The sequence below is a fragment of the Streptopelia decaocto genome, assembly GCF_964273445.1.
Source record: "Streptopelia decaocto genome assembly, chromosome: 1".
Taxonomy (NCBI): Eukaryota; Metazoa; Chordata; class Aves; order Columbiformes; family Columbidae; genus Streptopelia; species Streptopelia decaocto.
This window is the reverse complement of record NC_138663.1, coordinates 207,497,892-207,517,466: the sequence shown is the minus strand read 5'-3', so window position 1 is coordinate 207,517,466 and position 19,575 is coordinate 207,497,892. Positions and strand designations below refer to the sequence as shown.

At 42.2% G+C, this 19,575-nt stretch overlaps 1 protein-coding gene across 1 annotated transcript in view; it reads right to left on the bottom strand.

The window, feature by feature from the left end:
• TENM4 (teneurin transmembrane protein 4) overlaps positions 1-19,575 on the bottom strand; it is a 653,831-nt gene that overhangs the window by 163,470 nt on the left and 470,786 nt on the right. The window contains exons 13-15 of the mRNA XM_082052895.1: positions 15,937-16,038; positions 10,752-10,946; positions 5,250-5,450 (exon numbers count right to left, since the gene is read on the bottom strand). Coding sequence (XP_081909021.1) covers positions 5,250-5,450; positions 10,752-10,946; positions 15,937-16,038 — 498 coding nt within the window. The remainder of the gene's footprint in view (positions 1-5,249; positions 5,451-10,751; positions 10,947-15,936; positions 16,039-19,575) is intronic.

Here is a 19,575-nt window from a genome sequence, read left to right as displayed (position 1 = left end):
AATCTACACAATTTATGATTAAAAAAGACATTGGAAAGTAAAGGTGCATTTGCTCTACTTTTTCAGAAGTTTATTCTTCTTGGTCTCCTTATCTACTAATTGGAATAAAGAAAATACGCCTGTTTTAATGAACTATACAACTTTGTGGTGGGGAACTCCATTGGGTGCTATCTGAAAAACTCTCTGAATTGTTAATTTATACAACTCAATTGCTACTAAAAAATCCGCCATTACCATTAGCTGATATGCGATCTTGAAGCTTAACATTGTTCGTGAATGGGTTTGAATTGACCCATCCACCTGCAAAGTAAACAGGAGCTTTTCCATTGACTTCAATGTGCTCTGCAAGCATTTATAAGAATATGGCTTCCCTGCAATGAGACATGGACACACACACCATGCTTGTTTTATTTCAAATCCAGTTTCTCAGCCTATCAAAAGCAGTAAAGCCATAGAAGACTGTTTTACAACTGGTAAGTAAATACCTGGTCAAGCCCTATGGTACTCACGCTATTTCCCCACTGTATTTGGAGCCAAGGTTTATCTAAACATATCTGCAAGAATTGTGATCGCTACACGGCATCTAAAGCCCCTCCTAAGCTGTTCTTAACCAATCACATAGGCTAAGAGCAAGTATCCTATTTTTTTACGTTAAATGCCTCAGTTTTGTAACTGTCTCTCTCCTGAGGAATCTGTGATCATAATGCCCGCTGGGACTTCTATAGTTATTTGGCAGAACTGAGAATCTCTCAAAAGCTGAAACTCAGACTGCTCCAACATGAAGCACCCAAATAAGACGGCAGATGAATTGATGAGGAAGCAATTCAGCTCTCTTCAAAGGATTTCCACTTAGCTAAAATCTGAATAGCTCTCTGCAGAGGTTTCTCTGCTCTAGGACAACTATCCCACTCTGTGCTTTAAATGATACTCAGGTGAAATTAAAGTTCAAGGCATGAAACCTCTGTCCTCAACTTTGGTGGCTCTTTGGGTCAGCCCAGCCAGTTCATACTTTGTTTTGAGATGACGGCTTGAAGCATCTGCACCAACCCGGCAGGTGGGACACTCTAGAGAGCACGTTCGATGCTTTATCAGACTGAGGAGACACCTCCTGTGTGTGCCAAAGAAGAAATTTAGGGACTTAAGGCAGCTTTTCAACAGGCAACTCCAGACAGATGCCTCAGAAGCTGAGAAGTTCTCCGCAATGCTGTAGTAAAGCTGGATAATCTGCATTTGCTTCAAGATCTCGGTGATTATAGACCAAGTTTGGTGACAAGACACTGTCCCAGAGGGGGAAAAGGGCATTCAGAAAGTCAGGTCCTCAGAAAACACTGTTGGCAGCAGAAATGATGAGAGAAGCTATGAACGGGATCCAACTACTGGATTTCAGGAGATACAGTTGTGCAAACTCAGCTTCAGGCTCTGGTCAAGCGTTCTCTCTTAGCCATTTTAAAATATAATGTCATAACTCCTCACTTTTTTACTGAGTCTCAGCTTCCACTTCCCAACTCTTAGCCTTAAATGTACCACCCATGATTTTAAATCTCCATTGCTAATTTAGGACCACCATATACAAAATACTATTCCTATTTCTGCTCTTCTCCACCGTACTTTTAAGGGTCTGGATGTCAACCGTGCATAAAGTGAATCGTTATGAACGAGTGATTGGGAAGGAATCCTTATCTGCACGCAGGTCAATGTACAGCTGCTGTCAGCTGCCTGGAAAACGTCAGTGCACTTATTATACAAAGAATATAATTTCTATTGCTGCTTTGTATAATCATCTTTCTGATGATTCTAAAGAATATCACGCATGTCAAGATGTCAACTACCAAACAGTGTGAAAATCACTGATCTAACTTTGAGGAGAGCGAAGGACAACACCAGATAACTTAATTCCATTACGAACGACTTTGCATCCAAGCATAATACTGTTTCGATGGGCCTGGGATTGTCCTGATGCATTTCTGAGATCCCTCTGGGAAATGATGCATCTCCCAAATGCAGCAAACCTGACTCACCTATTCATTTCAGTGCACTCAGCAAATACATCTTATGGTATGTGGTTTGTTGCCTGTTGATTATCCAGAAATATGTGGTCCGGTCTGAGACTATATCACACATTAAGTTCTGTTTTCTTTCTTCCCACTATACCCAGACAATAAGAGGTTAAGAGAGCTCTTCTTTAATGGCTTCATTAGCTGCTAGAACTTGGAGAATGAAATCTTTTGCTGGGGCTCATTAAGAGGTGAAGGGAGATAGTGCGGCCAAAGCCTGGGATACAGAGGATCTGCAATGACAGACCCTGGAGAAAAGGGGTTAGGATGAGCAGTTCCTATAATTATCTTTCTTGTACTAAGCATTGCCTTGGACTTTTTAGCTGAGCTGGGTTATAAAGGACCTTTTTGTATTTGCTTGTGCAACTGTACTTAGATGCAAAAGGGAAGGGATCTAATTCTCCCATGGAGAAATCAAAGTGACACTTCTGCTGCTCACTACATGTTATCTCTGGACTTTTCCCTGCACCTTTCTCTTAAAGACTTTTTCTTATATATATTTGGGGATCTAACAAAAAAGAAGTGCATACTGAGGGTAGGGGGATCCTAAGAAACTGTCGTTGGCATGCAAAGGTGAAGTATGTTTTAAAATCATTGCTTCCAGAGTGAAAAATCTGATGTAGGATGCCTGCAGCCCTATTTTGAGATATGCCAGCACACACAGAAAGCAAAAACAACACAAAAAGCAATATCGTTACTTCTTCCTACAGTCCAGTGCAGAGTAGAATTCACATGAAATTGAATTGCATCGCTTGCCTATGAAGATACAGGCTAAGCAAAATGAAAAAAGATAATATGAACAGGAAACAGGAATATCTGGAATATTATTATCTTCTGAAAAATAAGAGTTCTAGCCAGTAATCCGTGTCTGTCTAAGATCCCTGCTGAAGGCAGGTGAAATCTGTCTCCTTAGCTGAAAAACCGAGTCTAAGATAGTCTAGTTTTACTTTCCACGTATGACAATCCACAGACTTTCACCTAGCTGCCTCCATACTGAATGACACCTTCCAAATGAATTCAGCACGCAGCATTTCAGATCGGTATTAGTCCCGACTTCAACCCACTCTCCTCTTTGTATTTTATTCTGAGTTTCCAGGTGGATCTGCTATTCAATGTAGTTTATTGAAAGGGCTGTCCTTGGCACGAGCCCATGTAGGCACAGTCCTACAGACCTCACTGGGACTGAACACAGTCTTAAGTTCTTTGCTGAGCTGAGGTTAAGCACTTAATTCTTTCACTTAATAATTCTTCTGCTCTGTTGGGTCCTGTTTTATATTAATAGGACAATAAAAATCTGGCCCCTTTAGTCCCTTCTGCAGAACCTCCACCCTACTGCGTCAGGCAGTGTGTTGTCAGGTGTACTAATACACTTGCTCACTCTATTTTAATCATGCAAGAAGAGTACCGGCATTCTGTGAGTAAATCTGTCTTTCAAATCAAGTCATCAATTCAGTGGAAAGGTCCAGGTTACAAATGGAAGTTTACAAATCACCTTTGCTGTGATTTTAGCTGGGAGGCACAATAACCTGAATGTTACAGGCAGTTCGGAGAGGAAAAAGGTCTTGGAACGATGCTCAAGTTTGTCTCAAATAACCTCACACTGCCAAAGAAAGTTTGCACGTGATGGATTTATAAAAGCAGTGTAAAGAAAGCTTATAAATCATCTGTACATGACCCTGCAGGTTAACAAAGGGAAAGTGAATTCTGCTTGCATGTAGAAATGAACATTTTTCCAAATTCACTCCTGCTACCCCCAAACCTCCATATAAACTCAGAATAATGACTCAGTTACGAACTACACTACAAAATCATTAGAAATACACAACTACCTTTCCCCTTACGGTGGTTTTCTAAATGAAATCATAGAGTAGGGGACTGAAGATGTAAATATGGGGAAAGGAAAAGCCTGACACCGGATTTATCCTCCTTTAAAGCAGGATAGCTTCTCTGCCTACATCTGCAAGAGTTTTGATAACCCTGGCTTTTGTCCCAGGTAAGCAGGCCTCTACTTTTGCTTATTTTCAACCCAGTACATTTTACTTTATGGCAAGTTTTCTAACATCTAACCTAAATGATGATTGTCAAAAAGCTTTTCTTTCTACATCCTTTGTACCAGTTTATTCAGTTTGTCCCATCGTTGGAACTCACTCAAAGTTCTTGAGTGATTTTCTGTACACGGTAGTAATTCCTCAGTGAAAATGTTGCTTATGTAATTTTTCTACTATATCCACTCTCCTAATAGATTTTTTTTTGTTGCTTTGCTGAAAATTCATTTCATTTCATTTCATCTCAAGGCCTATACTGAGCTGCCCTGGATATCTGGCCTAGTTCCACCCCAGCTGTGTAGAGAAGCTGTTATTGCTGTGGTCTCTTGTTCGTGAGCACAATATACAACACAAAAGCCAAGAGACTAACGTTCCATAGGTTCTGACTATTTAATGTACTACAGCCTTTCTCAGCATGGTCCCTAAGAGCTAATTGCATTTGGAAGAAATGAAAAGGCTCCCGAATCCTTTCTTTAGCCTTTGTTTCAGACACTTGATGCAGATGTTGAGCAAGATGCCCGTTCAGCTGAGGAATGAACGTCACAGTTCCAAATGTCGGCACAAAACTGCCCATAAAAACCTGTCCTTTGGTAGGTGCTTGTACTATAAAGTACTTCTACTTAGTAAACCTATGGTTTACTTGATTGAGGACAGTGCTTATGGTCTTTTAATATGAACATCATGTGATACTCATCCTCCTTAAGCTGAGCCTAGATAAGCACAGCCTTCAAATTCAGAAGGGTGTAAGACCTGAAGGATCAAAACCTCTTCCTTCTCGTTTACAGCCACCTAAAGAATATTTAGTCATCTCCTAAAAATCAAAACAGACCCTTTGGTGGCTACCGGGATTCATCAAGAACTCACACCAGAACAAGCAGTTATAAGTAGACCATCAATTACATTCATAGCAATATAATGAACAATAGTGGCTTTAATGGGGTTATTTATTATACTTTTCTATGCTCAGCAATGGAAGTAGAATTATTTATGTAGCTGAGTTATGGCATTTCTGCTTCCAGTCATGCCCTACATGAGCTTTACTGGAACGCATTTGCAGCACGTTTCTTGCCGATCTAAGTCTGAACATCTTACAAAGTTTAAAGAAAATTAAAAAACCAAAACAACAACCGTAAGTCACCGCTGACGTTACCGATTGAGCAATCGTGTCCGGTCCAGTTGGGATCGCAGCTGCAGAGGCCGGTGTCGGGGAGGAAGGTCCCATGACCAGAACATTGGTCCAGACAGGTGGCCCTTGGGGTCTCGCAGTTTGTTCCTCCCCAGCCGACCGAGCAGTGACATTCTCCTCGCACGCAGACGCCGCGTCCCGAGCAGGTCGGATCCATGCAGTCCACTGCGTGTCGGGGGGAAGAAGAAGTAGACAAGGAAAGCAAATGGGAATTTCAGAAAAAAAACCACCCAGACTATCAGACTACCATCTACACAAACTTATTTATCTAGTATCTCAACCAGAAAGCAAAACCCCGTTGTGCACAAAGCTGATGCAAGAAAACAGTGTCCCCAAAAGGCAGTGAGACCTAAAACACTGACATGAAAAACAGAGAAAAAATTGATTATTAAATCCATTCTTTTATCCAGGCCTACACTAATAAATGATCCTTTCAGTAAGAACAGGCTAATTTCAATTAAGAAAAGAATAAGAATAATATTCTCTTGCACACATATTGCACCTCCATTTATTCTATTAGAATAACCTAAATTACTGTTACTAATGAATTCATAGCTGAGCTCTAGTTTTCTGAAAGCGAATTTTGCATAAAGATTCAGCAGAAGTCAATGTCCTTATTCAGCAAACTACACACTTAAATTGAAGAATGTGCTGAAGTCTATACAGGTTTCACAGACACATAAATTTCACGTTCAATGTATCCACAGACGGTTTTCTGGAGTAAGGATTAAAACAAAATAATATGTTTTTGGATGTTGGTGTTCTTCTGGTTTTATTTTTGATCAATTAATACTCTTCTTTAAATGATTTTTTTTTCCTTTCCTCAAAGAGGCACTTTCGTAACAAGACTGGAGACCATTCCATTAGGTGTATGGTATAGACTGAATGTGCCGATGCCTCATTCCTGAATCACACACAGAATCCCAGAATCCCAGAATGTCAGGGGTTGGAAGGGACCTCGAAAGCTCATCCAGTGCAATCCCCCCATGGAGCAGGAACACCCAGATGAGGTTCCACAGGAAGGTGTCCAGGCGGGTTGGAATGTCTGCAGAGAAGGAGACTCCACAACCTCCCTGGGCAGCCTGGGCCAGGCTCTGCCACCCTCACTGAGAAGAAGTTTCTTCTCAAATTTAAGTGGAACCTTTTGTGTTCCAGTTTGTACCCATTGCCCCTTGTCCTATCACTGGTTGTCACCGAGAAGAGCCTGGCTCCATCCTCCTGACACTCATCCATTACACATTTATAAACATTCATGAGGTCACCCCTCAGTCTCCTCTTCTCCAGCTCCAGAGCCCCAGCTCCCTCAGCCTTTCCTCACACGGGAGATGCTCCACTCCCTTCAGCATCTTTGTTGCCCTGTGCTGGACTCTCTCCAGCAGTTCCCTGTCCTTCTGGAACTGAGGGGCCACAACTGGACACAATATTCCAGATATTCCAATTTTACAGGCAACCATCAGCTTCTCTGCCCATGGGAGAATTTCACCTAGCAATCGAAAAATATGAAATGCACCAGACACCCTCCCCAATAAAAAGGATTGCAGGAGTCGATCATCACTATTTATGTATAAAAGAATATAGGACAGCCTAGAGAGATTCATGTATCCTGTATCAAAAATAGAGTGGTCAGCAGGACAAGGGCAGTGATCCTTCCCCTGTACTCTGCATTGGGGAGGCCACACCTGGAGTATTGTGTTCAGTTCTGGGCCCCTCAGTTCAGGAAAGAGATTGAAGTGCTGGAGCGGGTCCAGAGAAGAGCAACAAGACTGGGGAAGGGACTTGAACACAAGCCCTATGGGGAGAGGCTGAGGGAGCTGGGCTTGTTTAGTCTGGAGAAGAGGAGGCTTAGAGGTGAGCTCAGCACTCTCTAGAACTACCTGAAGGGCAGTTCTAGCCAGGTGGGGATTGGTCTCTTCTCCCAGGCAGTCAGCAATAGGACAAGGGGTCATGGGCTTCAACTCTGCCAGGGGAAATTTAGGCTGGAGATTAGAAAGCAATTCTTTGCAGAGAGAGTGGTCAGGCATTGGAATGGCTGCCCAGGGAGGTGCTGGACTCACCGGCCCTGGAGGTTTTTAAACTGAGATTGGACATGGCACTTAGTGCCATGATCTAGTCAATGGACTGGAGTTGGACCAAGGGTTGGACTGGATGATCTCTGAGGTCTTTTCCAACCCAGTCAATTCTGTGATTCTGTGATTCCCATCTCTTGAAATGTTGCGTGGCAGCACCCTGTGGACCGGTGACACGTGTCAGTCTGTCTGAGCAGCAAGAGGAAATCTGTCCAGGAGAGCAGAACGCAGCTGCCGCACACGCAGCAGGTTTGTGGTTCGTGTTCTTTTCCCCCCTCTGAAAGCTAATAAGAATCCCAATGACCTGTTTTAAAATCCAGAAATCTTAAAAGGAAACACAACAGCTGCTCTGATAATTCCCTGGATCCTCAAAACCCCCTCAGCCTGACAAGTAATGGCTCAGCAATTACTATCTCAAGGCATGTGAGAGCGTTTTCTGTTTTATTTGATTCCCGGAGCCCTGCTCATAGCTGGAACAATCCCTGAAAATTGTAAGAGGCTGGAAAGGATGAGTCTATAAATCTCCTTCACTGTTAGCAGGCGGGGAGCTCGGGTGCCAATTTTAGCAGGAGACCCTTGGAGCCCTGGCCCTGTTCTTTCTCAGCGGTAATAAGTACAAAAAGGACTCAAGGAGCGGGCTTGTCGGTTCTCAGCAGATGGTTTGAACGCAGAGAACAAAGATCACAGCCTAACTGACAACTGGCTGCCTCCAGGCAATTAATCATCCCCTCTGAAGGTCAATTGGGAAAAAGGTGAGTTTTACAGGGGGCTCCACCGGAGGAGCGGACAATCTGCTATCTCAGCTCTAACACCGACGATTATAGGAGGGGAATGTGCATGTCAGAACCCCCCATTTATCATAATCCCAAGGCCATTTTTCATGTTGAAATGAGCCCTTTCAGAAAATGTCACACACAATGGCGACTTTAATCTCGGCCTCACTAGTTGTATCTCTTTAGGCTTTCTGCACCATCGGAAGAGCCCTGGGACAGGATTAGGGGGCTTCTTCTTTCTTCTTAATCAATTGCTTAGTGGATTTGGAGTACAATAGTGTGTTTTTAGGGAGTTCTGCTTGACGAATATAGCTGCCCAGCTTTGGGAGAAGCAAAATGGGGAGAGGGGCAGGAGGACAATATGGAATATACTTTGAAAAATAATAATTAAAAAAATCAATATATCTATGTTGCTGCTTGGAAAATGTCCCAAATGGTCTAATTCCTGGTTGGAAAATAACCCATTTATAGCTCAGCTTTGTGCAGAACCTTTGCTGGGGAGATAAATCACACAGCAAGCAAAGCTGGTGCCTCTTCTACACTTTTCCCCAATATGCTTCATGCTTCATTGGTCACACAAGTTATTAGGCTTGTTCGGTACCCAAAGAGTAAGTTCTCATTTTTCACTGCTTAAATTTGCTCCCTTCCCTTTAATGTCTCGCTGGCTTAGCCCATGTCTTATAAAATATGGGCCAATAAGCTAAGGAAGGAGAAAAGAAAAACTCCTGTAAGATTGTTGGCTGATGTTTTATAAACATTGCTGAACTTCTACGGGGGGAAAAGAAAAGGCTGAAGAAACCCTGGAATGAAAACCCATTATAAACATGGGCTAAGCAGTGAAGCTATGAAAACTGAGAAATAATAAAAGGTAATCAATGCCAGATGGTCCTTCTTAGAAGAGAAATTAAAAAGTAAAAGCAATTTTTAAAATAGTATAAATCAACTTTTTTACCTGATCTAAAAATATATACGTATATATATATATATATGTTGTGAAGATTTCCCACATGGCGTATTTCTGAGTTACTTCCCACCCCTCACAAGACCATACAAATTATGCCTTGAATATGAGAAACAAATGCATACTTGGAAAAATCCTAAAGATCTCATGAGAAAAATCATGTTCTCTTTATTCTTTATTCTTCATTCTTTTTCAAGTTTTTACCTAGCAGGACTGACACTGTCCCCTGCTACAGTGATAACATGAAACAACTGAGTAGTTCCTGTCTTTTCTGCTTTAAACCTGACCAGGGAGAAAAGGTTCCTGTTAGAAAAAGAGCAAATCTTACTCTGATTTACACACATTAAACACGTCTAGCCGGAGGCAAAATCAGGATCTTTTCATTTCTGTTTATCCAGCAAAGATATGATCTAGTAAATACCAGGTCTACAGAGATGCTTTAAAGATACTCCAGTAGTCACAATCTTTGGGTTTAGCATAGCCCGTGGCTTCATTGAATTGTGTTTTCTTAAGCCAAAATAAAGCTTTCTCACGAGATGGTTTATTGTTCCAGAGCTGATACTGTCTTCATCTCTAACATTTACTGACACTGAAGCCGTGTTACATCAGAGATGTCCCACTCCAACACATTTAATGCATCAAAAGAATCACTAGATTAGATGCCATTTGAACGTCTGAATCCAATTCAGCCTATTTAGATTGTCTGTAAAATAAAGCCATTTCAGATAAATCTTTATCCTGCATACATGAGGACAACCATAAATTAATTCAAGCCATTCTGATTCTCATGCACGTATCAAACGGAAGACTTAAACTATCAAGTGGTGCAGAGGCTTTATACATGTATTTGTAGGAGCATTACTTAAACATAATTATTTTTCAGGTCATCTGCATAGAATTTTGAGAATAATTTTCAAAAGTGCTGAACGTTATTCTGTAAATCAGGCGCTTTTGGATGTATTTTTGTAACTGTCCGAATGATTTGTACACTTACAAAACTGTCCACTTTTTCATTTAGCAAGAAGCAGCAGTCACAGGCTCAGGAAGATAAAGGTTTATGGTGGCAGGTGGCTCCCTCCACAAAGAGATTAAAGATAAGTGCTAAAAGGCACCGTATTTCTGAGCCACAAATCTAAATGTAAATGCAAGAAGTCTGAGGGCTAATGTGAGAAAAAAGCTCTGGAAGAGCCATTAAAATAATATCTGATTTTGAAGTAGAATTTAATTCAAGTCCTGAGCATTTTCAAGCTTTTACAGCTGACAAGAATCACGGATTTTCTCTCACGGGCCACCATTTTGTGTTTGTAAGCAACTGAAATCACTTGGCATAGCACAACAGAGAAGAAAGCACTGTAAAAGTAATTATACGTTTAACCGCATAAATGGAAACGATGCTTTAATAAGAACATTTGAATATATGATTAGACGCTCTGGTCTTTCAACTAGATTTCTCCGTCTGAAGCATTTGACGGCTTTTCATCCAATTATTGGACAAATATGATAGCGAACGACGAGTTATTCCAACACATCACTTTTATGTTGCATCCACCCGTTGTATCTCTAAGGTGCCTATTACTGCTCTGTTAAGCGTTTGAATCACCTCCATCCACGTAATTGCAGAACGACAATCAAAGCGAGCGGCTAATCGAACGTGCGTTGCAAATACCTTCTTCGCAGCTCTCCCCTTTGTACCCAGGGTTGCAGATGCAGGTCCCCATGATGCAGGTGCCGTGGTTGCTGCAGGTGATGTCGATGCACTGGTTCGTTGGGACGTCACATTCGGCCCCTTTCCAGCCACTGTGGCACAAGCACCTGCCCTTCATGTATTGCCCATTGCCGCTGCACAGCACCGGGCAGGATGCTGGGGAAAGAGAACAGAAAACACCTTAAAATACAACTGTACACAGCTCTCACTTTAAAAGAAGAGCAGAAGAGTCCAGCTCAGGATTTATATTCTTCATACACAGCCTTCACTGGGGTATGTCGTTGTTTTCTTTGCCAAAACCGATTCTTTTACATGGATGACACCCAGCTGGTAACTTTATTCTGCTATGAATGTTTTAAACAAACAAACAATACTCTTGAGTTAGAACATGGCCTTGTTTTGTGTCTCATAACGCTTTTTTTCACTAACTAAACTCGGAATTTTCTTGTATTCTGATTTTCCAACATACTGGTGCCTTCTTTCAGCAGCACCATGGACTTTAGATTGCTTACCACTATCCCTGACCTGCTGCCAGACTTCAGACTTCCCCTGACCCAGTCTCTGCTGTGGACCTCAGCTGCACACAAATCACTCCCTTGTTTTGTTTTTATTGTTGTAATTCTCAGCTTTACAGGTTTCAGTTGCTTTGCTCGGAGTGCAGAATGCCATGTTTCTCTGATTTAGCTCATGCCATGCCATCAACTGCACCTCTGGTCCCCTTTTTTTTTGGTTATCACCTCTGATGGACTCCATTCACCATCAGACACAATGCAGAACTTCGGCATTCATTTTTCCAGGCTTCTCGTAATAAATGTTCCCCAAATCTATCCTCTAATCAGCTGAAAACTGAATTTTAATCATCCTTATTTGCAGCAGAGTCGGTTGATTCTCAAGGCCAACCAGCTACAGGATTTCTTCCATGTGATGAAGGGGAAAGAGGAAGATGACAAGCTCAAGCTGTGGCATGATGGATGAAGCATTTTCTAAGCTAAATTTGGAAAAAGTCAGGCAGAGTGGGATAGGATGAACTGAAGGATACACAGCAGGCTCCCCAGGGAAGGAGATGGCATCAAGGACCAGACCCCAGCCTCCATGACCAAAGCTTTGGTAATCGCTGCTCTCTAAGCTCCTTCAGCTCCTCTCTGATGATGTCTCCTCCCTTTTACATTCTCAACACCCACTGTCTTACACTCCTTTTGTCCTCTGTTCTCATTTTGGCTGAGGAAGATGCTGATTTCCATCCCTCAGAAACAATATCCTGCCCCTATTCACTATCCCTTGAAACTCCTCTTGCTTAAGCCCTGTCCTCTTCAATTTCTTTCTGCTGAAACTCAGGACATATATTCACCAGACTTCTCTCATTCACTGTTGCACATCTTCCTTGGGTGAGAGCAGCCAGGCTTCTCATCTGCCCCTCAAAAAGGCAAGTTATGGACATTTTTATGCAGGAGAATGTGAAAGCAATATTCCACTCTGCTGCTTAATTCAACTGCATTAAGTGTGAGATGAATACAATGTACCCAATGTACCTCTTTTGCTTCATTCCTGACTCTGAGTGGGTCATAGAATTATAGAATCATAGAACAGTTTGGGTTGGAAGGGACCTTCCAAGCTCATCCAGTGCCACCCCTGCCATGAGCAGGGACATCTTCACCAGATCAGGTTGCTCAGAGCCCCGTCCAGCCTGGCCTGGGATGTCTCCAGGGATGGTTCATCCACCACCTCTCTGGCCAACCTGGGACAGGCTCTCACCACCCTCAGTGTAAACAATTCCTTCCTCATGTCTGGCCTGAATCTCCCCTCCTTTAGTTTAAAACCATCACCCCTTGTCCTATCACAACAGGCCCTGCTCAAAAGTCTGTCCCCATCTTTCCTACAGGCCCCTTTTAAGTCTGGAAAGGCCGCACTAAGGTCTCCCTGGAGCTTCTCTTCTCCAGCTGAACACCCCAACTGTCTCAGCCTGTCCTCCCAGCAGAGCTGTTCCAGCCTTGGATCATCTTGGTGGCCCCACTCCTTTATATATATATATACATATATGCATATATGCAGGAAGAGATGTTAACATGGCTAAGGGCAACATGTAAACTCTTCTTCCTCTCCTCCTCTTCCCACCTTTTCATGTAACAATCCCATGGTGCCCATCTTCTGTTGTTTCCGTGTGTCATTACAGTCAAGTCACTTTGGGTGTTACAGAATTGCAGCAACCTCAACACATTACAAAGCATTGCCAGCTTGACTCTTAAGCCAGTTTGATATGCAGTGAACTACATTTGCATGTCCAAGATAAAAGAGGTTTAGAAAATAAAGGAATTTGGTAACTATTATTACTAAGGAGCTCACTGTTCGCTTTAAAGGCAGCACATCGCAGTGCCGCGTTTCAAGTGGACCATTTTCAGTGAGATATCTACCTATACAACACAAGATATAAATTGTTTAGGATACACTGTTTTGCACACGGTTCCCAGCAAACTCACTCTGTAATTTCACTTTTCAGCCAGGCTGATGGAACTTTCCGCCCCCCTGTCTCAAATTTCAAATGCTCAGTAATGGAGCCCGCTCTTTCAAGGCACTGGAAGAGGATAGTCTGCAGCTCTTTTCAACGAGAAGAAAGAATAATTGCCTTTAACTAGAGAGAGAAAGACTTAGATGTTTTCTGACAAGGCAGCTGATCACTCAGTACAAGATCAGATAAATTACTGGCCATCTGCAATGAGACCGGTGCTCCTCAGAGCCCTCTATGGAGAACATCTCCAGCATAACCTGGGAAGTGCTGCTGCAAATGTCAAGGCAACGGCAAGAACAAAACCTCCTTTGTAACACACCACAATGAATAAAGACAAAAGAGGTTTCTGCATTTTTTTCTGCTGCTACATGTACAACTCTTTTCCATATATAAAGATGGGTAATTATTGTTTGATCATTCAGATTCCAACAAAGAGCATCTAAAATGCTGGTATTGTAGTGATTCCCTAATGTGGTTATGGTAGCAAGAACCCAAATGCACAGCACTCTCCTTGTAAAGTTTAGCATCAGAAAATAAGATCATTCATTTCTTTGTTTTCTTTATGCAGAACTTTAAAACACCATCTCCTGTGTTCAAGTAGGTCTTCAAAATGTCTCTGAATACACCTCCGGTGATTTGCTTTCATTTACTTGGTTTAAAGTAATTGGTTAATAATACATTAATAACTAACCATTATTAAAAACAGAAGGGCTTCCTGCTCCCCAGTTTCCCACCCATTTGAATGGTGAATTACAAGGCGGAATTGAAACAAAGGAACACGCAGGATATCTATGACCTAGAAATTTTCATGTGGTTATTTAAGATTATTGTTCCGTGCAGGGACCGATATACAGCTGCAGACAGATATTGTAGCAGCCTTACACATGCTGCCATTGCTGCCCTCTGAGGGATTTGTAGCTCAAAAGCAGCATCTTATATTCCCCCAAAACCCAACTGGAAGCCAGTGCTGTGGCCCTTGTATCCCATTCTCATGGCAAACTAATCCATTTAACAAGCCCACTGGGTGGGAATGCATATACAAATAGGATTTTGACACTCCAAGTATTAATCTTTCCTCCTAAAGAGAGAATAGTTTGTGATCTAAACCCAGGCAATTCTGAACCAAAAGATTCACTCCAATAAAAGCTGTTTGTATCAGCCAGAGTAAGCACTCTAGTGAAATGGGAGATATTCATGTGGCTCAACAGATGTGCCTGAAAAACTAAGGTATATAACCCCAAAAGGGAGGTAAGCTCCCCTGAAAGTGGATTCAGAACAGAAGTTTAAATATTCTGATGCACAGTGAAGGATCTTCCCCTTCTCCACAGAATCTACTGGGAGCCTTGATGGGAACAAATGCTGAACTTCTGCCCCTACTAAAAGTTAGGAGGTACGAGTAGGAATATGCTGTGGGAGACAGAAAAAACCCTCCTTTTGTCTCCAGCTCTCCAGATTTGAAAAGGAGCTTGGAAATGCGAACCAAGCGTAAGGAAATGCAAACCAAGTGTAACCTGAGTCAGCGAGAAGTCTGACAGAGCAGCTCCCAGGGATGCAGATGGACACATCCATCTTACTGAGTTGTGAACTCTGAAACCCCTCCGGGGTTTTTAGCCTGGACCACAGTGTCTCAGCAGAGAGCTGAGGGTGGGCAGCCGCCCTTATCTCTTGGCTGGAATGGAAGGATGTGACCCTGGAGGGGTTGCACAGAGTTAAGCTCTGTCGCTTGGGAAGGAACCAGCTCGCTGTCCAGAGGAGCAACAGGCTGAGGTGAAGTCCTGACCCTTTGCCTTTGCAAAGCTCCTTGTGTGGGCACTGACTTTTTACACTGCTTCCCTCCCCACATTTATAAATCTGCACTTCGTTTGTGGGACTGCTCCAATACAAAAGAAAAAAGGGCCTCGAAGAGGTTGACGTGCAGCATTCCGCTATTTCCCACATGAAACGTTTGGATTTCTCGCTCTAAAAACGTGTTCTCACTAAAAGTAATTCAGTTTGTTTTGCAAATGTTTAAATAACCTAAAAATTTAAGGTCAAATGAAAATCCTTCCAAAATCATTTATTAAAAATACTTCTCATTTGAGCAGAAAAACATTGTTTTCTGGAGCAAGCTTCCTTACCAGTCGGCCAAATGTTTTCATTTTTGGCCGGAGTACCCAGTTCCTCCTGCCATTACTCCCCTCCTCGCCTTGCTCTGCCCCTGCCCCACTCCCCACAGCCATCTCAGCGATCATCCAGAGCTCAGGCACACTTGCAAAGCCTGAAGCAACGAAAAAGCTACTTCATATTTTTATAATCAGTCCCTTAGAAGAAAATACGACTATACGGTTGTGCCGCACAGTGACAGAGTGGTCGGCTAAACAAACAATAGTGCCGCATTTTTAAGTTATGTTTTCTAAAGTTGCTCCCAGAGGGAAAATTCCCACCGTGACATTTTGCCCCTGACCATGTGCAGCTGGGGGTTGTGTTGCTACTGAGGTCACAGCAATCCCAAGTAGTGGCAAGACACAAGTCGTTTCCATTCTACTGCGGCATCCACAAGATGGGTGACGTGTCCTTTGCAAAAGGCACAGGCATGAGTATAAATTCCACAAGAAAAAACGTTAACCGAAGGAGGGGAAGAGTTAATCAAGTATAAATTCCTACCTCTGCCACAGTCAGGGCCCAGGAAGCCAAGGAAGCAATGGCAAGTTCCGGACACGCAGTCTCCATTCCCATAGCAATTACTGGGACAATTATCCACCGATTCTGGAAAACAAAAAGAGAATTCACATACTTCTTTAGGCAAGAAAACACATCAGAATTTGGGAGGGCTCTGGGTGGAAGGACAGCTGGAACCTCAAAGAAAACACTGCTTTTGGGGACAAAAACCTTAGTCTGAGCTCCACGTAGAGTGTTCACCCATTCACTGCAATGAACGACCCAACCGTAACACGTTGGTACAGCATGACTGCAAATCTACGATTAACTTGCCACTGCTCAGCACCCACCAGGCTTTGCCCTCACTCAGTATCTGAAAACTTCCAAATGTCTTCTCTTCCTGCCTATTTTACCAACCATTTTCCAACTCTGAATGTATCAGAGAGAAGCAATACACGCCGTTCTCATGGCAGAACATGCACCTTTGGTCCAATTTTGTTGACGTGGGTAAGTGAATTTGGGGCATTTATTTGTGCCAAATAGATCTGAGCTACGACAGAAATTTAGAATTGTGGAATCACAGAACAGTTTGGGTTGACGGGACCTTCAAAGTGCCACCCCTGCCATGAGCAGGGACATCTTCACCAGCTCAGGTTGCTCAGAGCCCCGTCCAGCCTGGCCTGGGATGTTTCCAGGGGTGGTTCATCCACCACCTCTCTGGACAACCTGGAACAGCATTTTGCCACCTATTTCTCCCTATGAAGTTCACCAAAAACAGACCCTTAGTTCATCTTTTCTGCCTGCTGAAGTATCATTTCTAACCATATGGCTTCTGGTTTGTTCTGTGACATTATACAAATAGCCCAAAGTGCTGGGGCTAAAACTGTATCTCAGTGGAACAGAAATGAGACTATTCCACTTTTTCTTCTGTTTCTAGTTATCTTAAATTCCACGACTTTTGCAAAAACACTGGCTATTCATCTTTCAAGGTAAGTTAACAGGTAAGCAAAAATGTTATCTCGCACTTTTGTATTGAGGACAGTTCAGAATATTTGGGCTAAAACTTATTTTTCATAACGGAACAAAAGCTGGTAAACGCTACACATCAAAAAGAGATGGAAAAGATATATATTTTCTTGACTAAACTGTGAGTGAAGGCTGAGTAAATGTGAGTGGGGCTTGGAAAGATGATGGAATAGCATGGTTCATTCCACACTATTATTTCACATTTTCTCTGAGGGAGATGCGTGTCAGATTAAAACTGGATTTAGTCATACAGGAGGGGCACCGGGGGTTCATCTATCATGGAGTGGGGTGGAAATCTCAGCCATGTGAATAATGATTGTGCTTCCATAAATTTACTTCAGGAGGCCTTGTAGTAGCAGAGATATTTGTAAACTTCCTATCGGTGGAAGTGAAGAAAAGCAGCTGCAGCAAAGATGTGCAGATTGGTTTCTAATCACAAGCAAAAGGGAGCCTGTTTCTGGATGGGTGTTCTCCAAACAACAGAGGTTTCTGAAGGACATCTTAAAGGACGTGGTGTAATTTAAGCATTCATAAAGGCCAACTGCAGTTGTAAATAGTAAAAAGTTTCAAGTGTTTATGTTTTAAGTCTTGGCATCACACATCTCACAATCTGATCGCTCCATGCAGCGAGGAAGGTACGAGGATGTGCTGCCTGTTTTCTAATGCTTAAGCTCTTTAGTTCAGCAGATATTCACTTTACAGAGCATGGAAATAAAATCACAGCATGTGGTCAACACTTTGAGCTTGACCTGCCACCTTTATTCCAAATAGCCACACTTCCTAGAATAAAGAAATAGCAGCTCAGGCCTGGTGCATTTGTACTAATATTTCAGTATACTACCTCATTTGTACTAATATTTCAGTATACTAACTCACACTTAATAGCAGGTCTAATCACAAATCTATCCTGTAAATGAAATGTTAAGATTAACTTGTATGTTATCATCTTCGGAACTCTGCAATGCTTTAATTCCAGTGCTGAAAACAAGCAGAAAATAATTTTGCTTTATGTATCTCACCTCTATGCTTTTTTGTTTACAATGTTTGTAACCTTTTTGTCTTCAAGAAATATATGTAGAAATTTAGAAATAAAAAAGTTATTTGTTGGTGCACATATATATACATAAGAGGAACATAAGGAGTGTGAGTACTGTCAAACAGGATAATGAGATGGGCAAGGAGATTTCACAGCTCCTGCTGCTGAAAGGGTCAGTCCTTTTCCTTTAATCCCCTCATCCTTGGTACAAGTGTCAGCTCCCTCTTCTTGTGCTGGGTCTGGCACTTGTCAAACCCCTCAATGAACAGGTTAAGCTCAAAAGGTGGCAAAACCAAGTGAACTGCTTTCTAGTGCCTGGAAACTGTGTGCAGAAGGAGTAGGGCCAGGCTATTCAGCATCAGTGCAGGATTTCGATGTCTCGTGAAGCTTCACCAGCACATTGTTGGGTCTGCAAGCTGTAGTAACTCTGCGTAGAGGTTACACACGCGTGACCTTTGAAGTCCATGCAAATACCTCTGTCAGTGCTTGATGCAGGACAGACTCTCAGTGTTATGACAATACCTATAGTAGATTAAAGACCTTTTTAAAAAGCTTTTTTGAGGCTTTTCTTTAAAGGACTAAATTGGGTCTTTGAAAAGGAGTAAAATATCCACATAACTTTATTGATATGTTTATGTGTGTGAAATAATAAAAAGTCAAAGCAATGTGGCATGGGGCACGGCAGCTGTTCCAAAGTGTAACGATCCACCACATGAGCTAAAGGGTGATCTTTGCTACTGGAAACAATATTTTGCATGTATAGGGTGGTTCAGCTGATGTATTTGCAATACCTAGGACAAGACGGGCAAGACTCAGTTACACCAATTTGATGTCTACTGTAGGTTAAAATGAATTACTGTCGACCACTATACTGACTATGTATAATGGGATCTAGAAATTCAGAGTGATCACAGAAATGGAGAGTATCTGTGCTGGTAACCAAATTTTCCCGAATCTTAGGGTGAATCCATTTAATGAATTTTACTCCACTGATGCTTCCTCTCCTCCTCTGACTAGTTCATCGTATTAGAGATATTGTCATCAAAGACACCTATAACTTTTCACCTTCATCACTTTTCAGAGTTTATTCTCAGTAGTGAAGAACTTTGGGAGTGTGCAGAGACCTCGATTGCCCAGAGTTGCACCAGGCAAGTTAGTACCCTTAACTGTAAGTGTATCATACCATATTGTACCCCATAAAAAAGGAATTTAAAAGCCGGTAAAGGAAACCCCTTTTTCACAGAAGCACCTCAGTAGATCCTAATTGTGTCCTGATCATCCTATACTATTAATAATAGAGTAAGCCCTTAAAAATCCCTTCACCCTACTTCATTGCTTTCTTTGATACTCCTTGTTTCTCTAATGCAGCTAAAAGTCAAATTTCTAACGTGCTCTCATTTTACACTGCTCACGTTTCCCTGAAATAACCTGCCTGATAGAGATGAAGTGAAGAGAAAAGGAAACCCTTCTCCCCCCATTACAGGTGCCACTTACCATTTTTTAGCAGTTTTGGGTACTAACTTGACTCTGGTCAACCGAGGTTTCTGCAAACTCCCAAAAATTCTTCACTACTGAGAATGAAC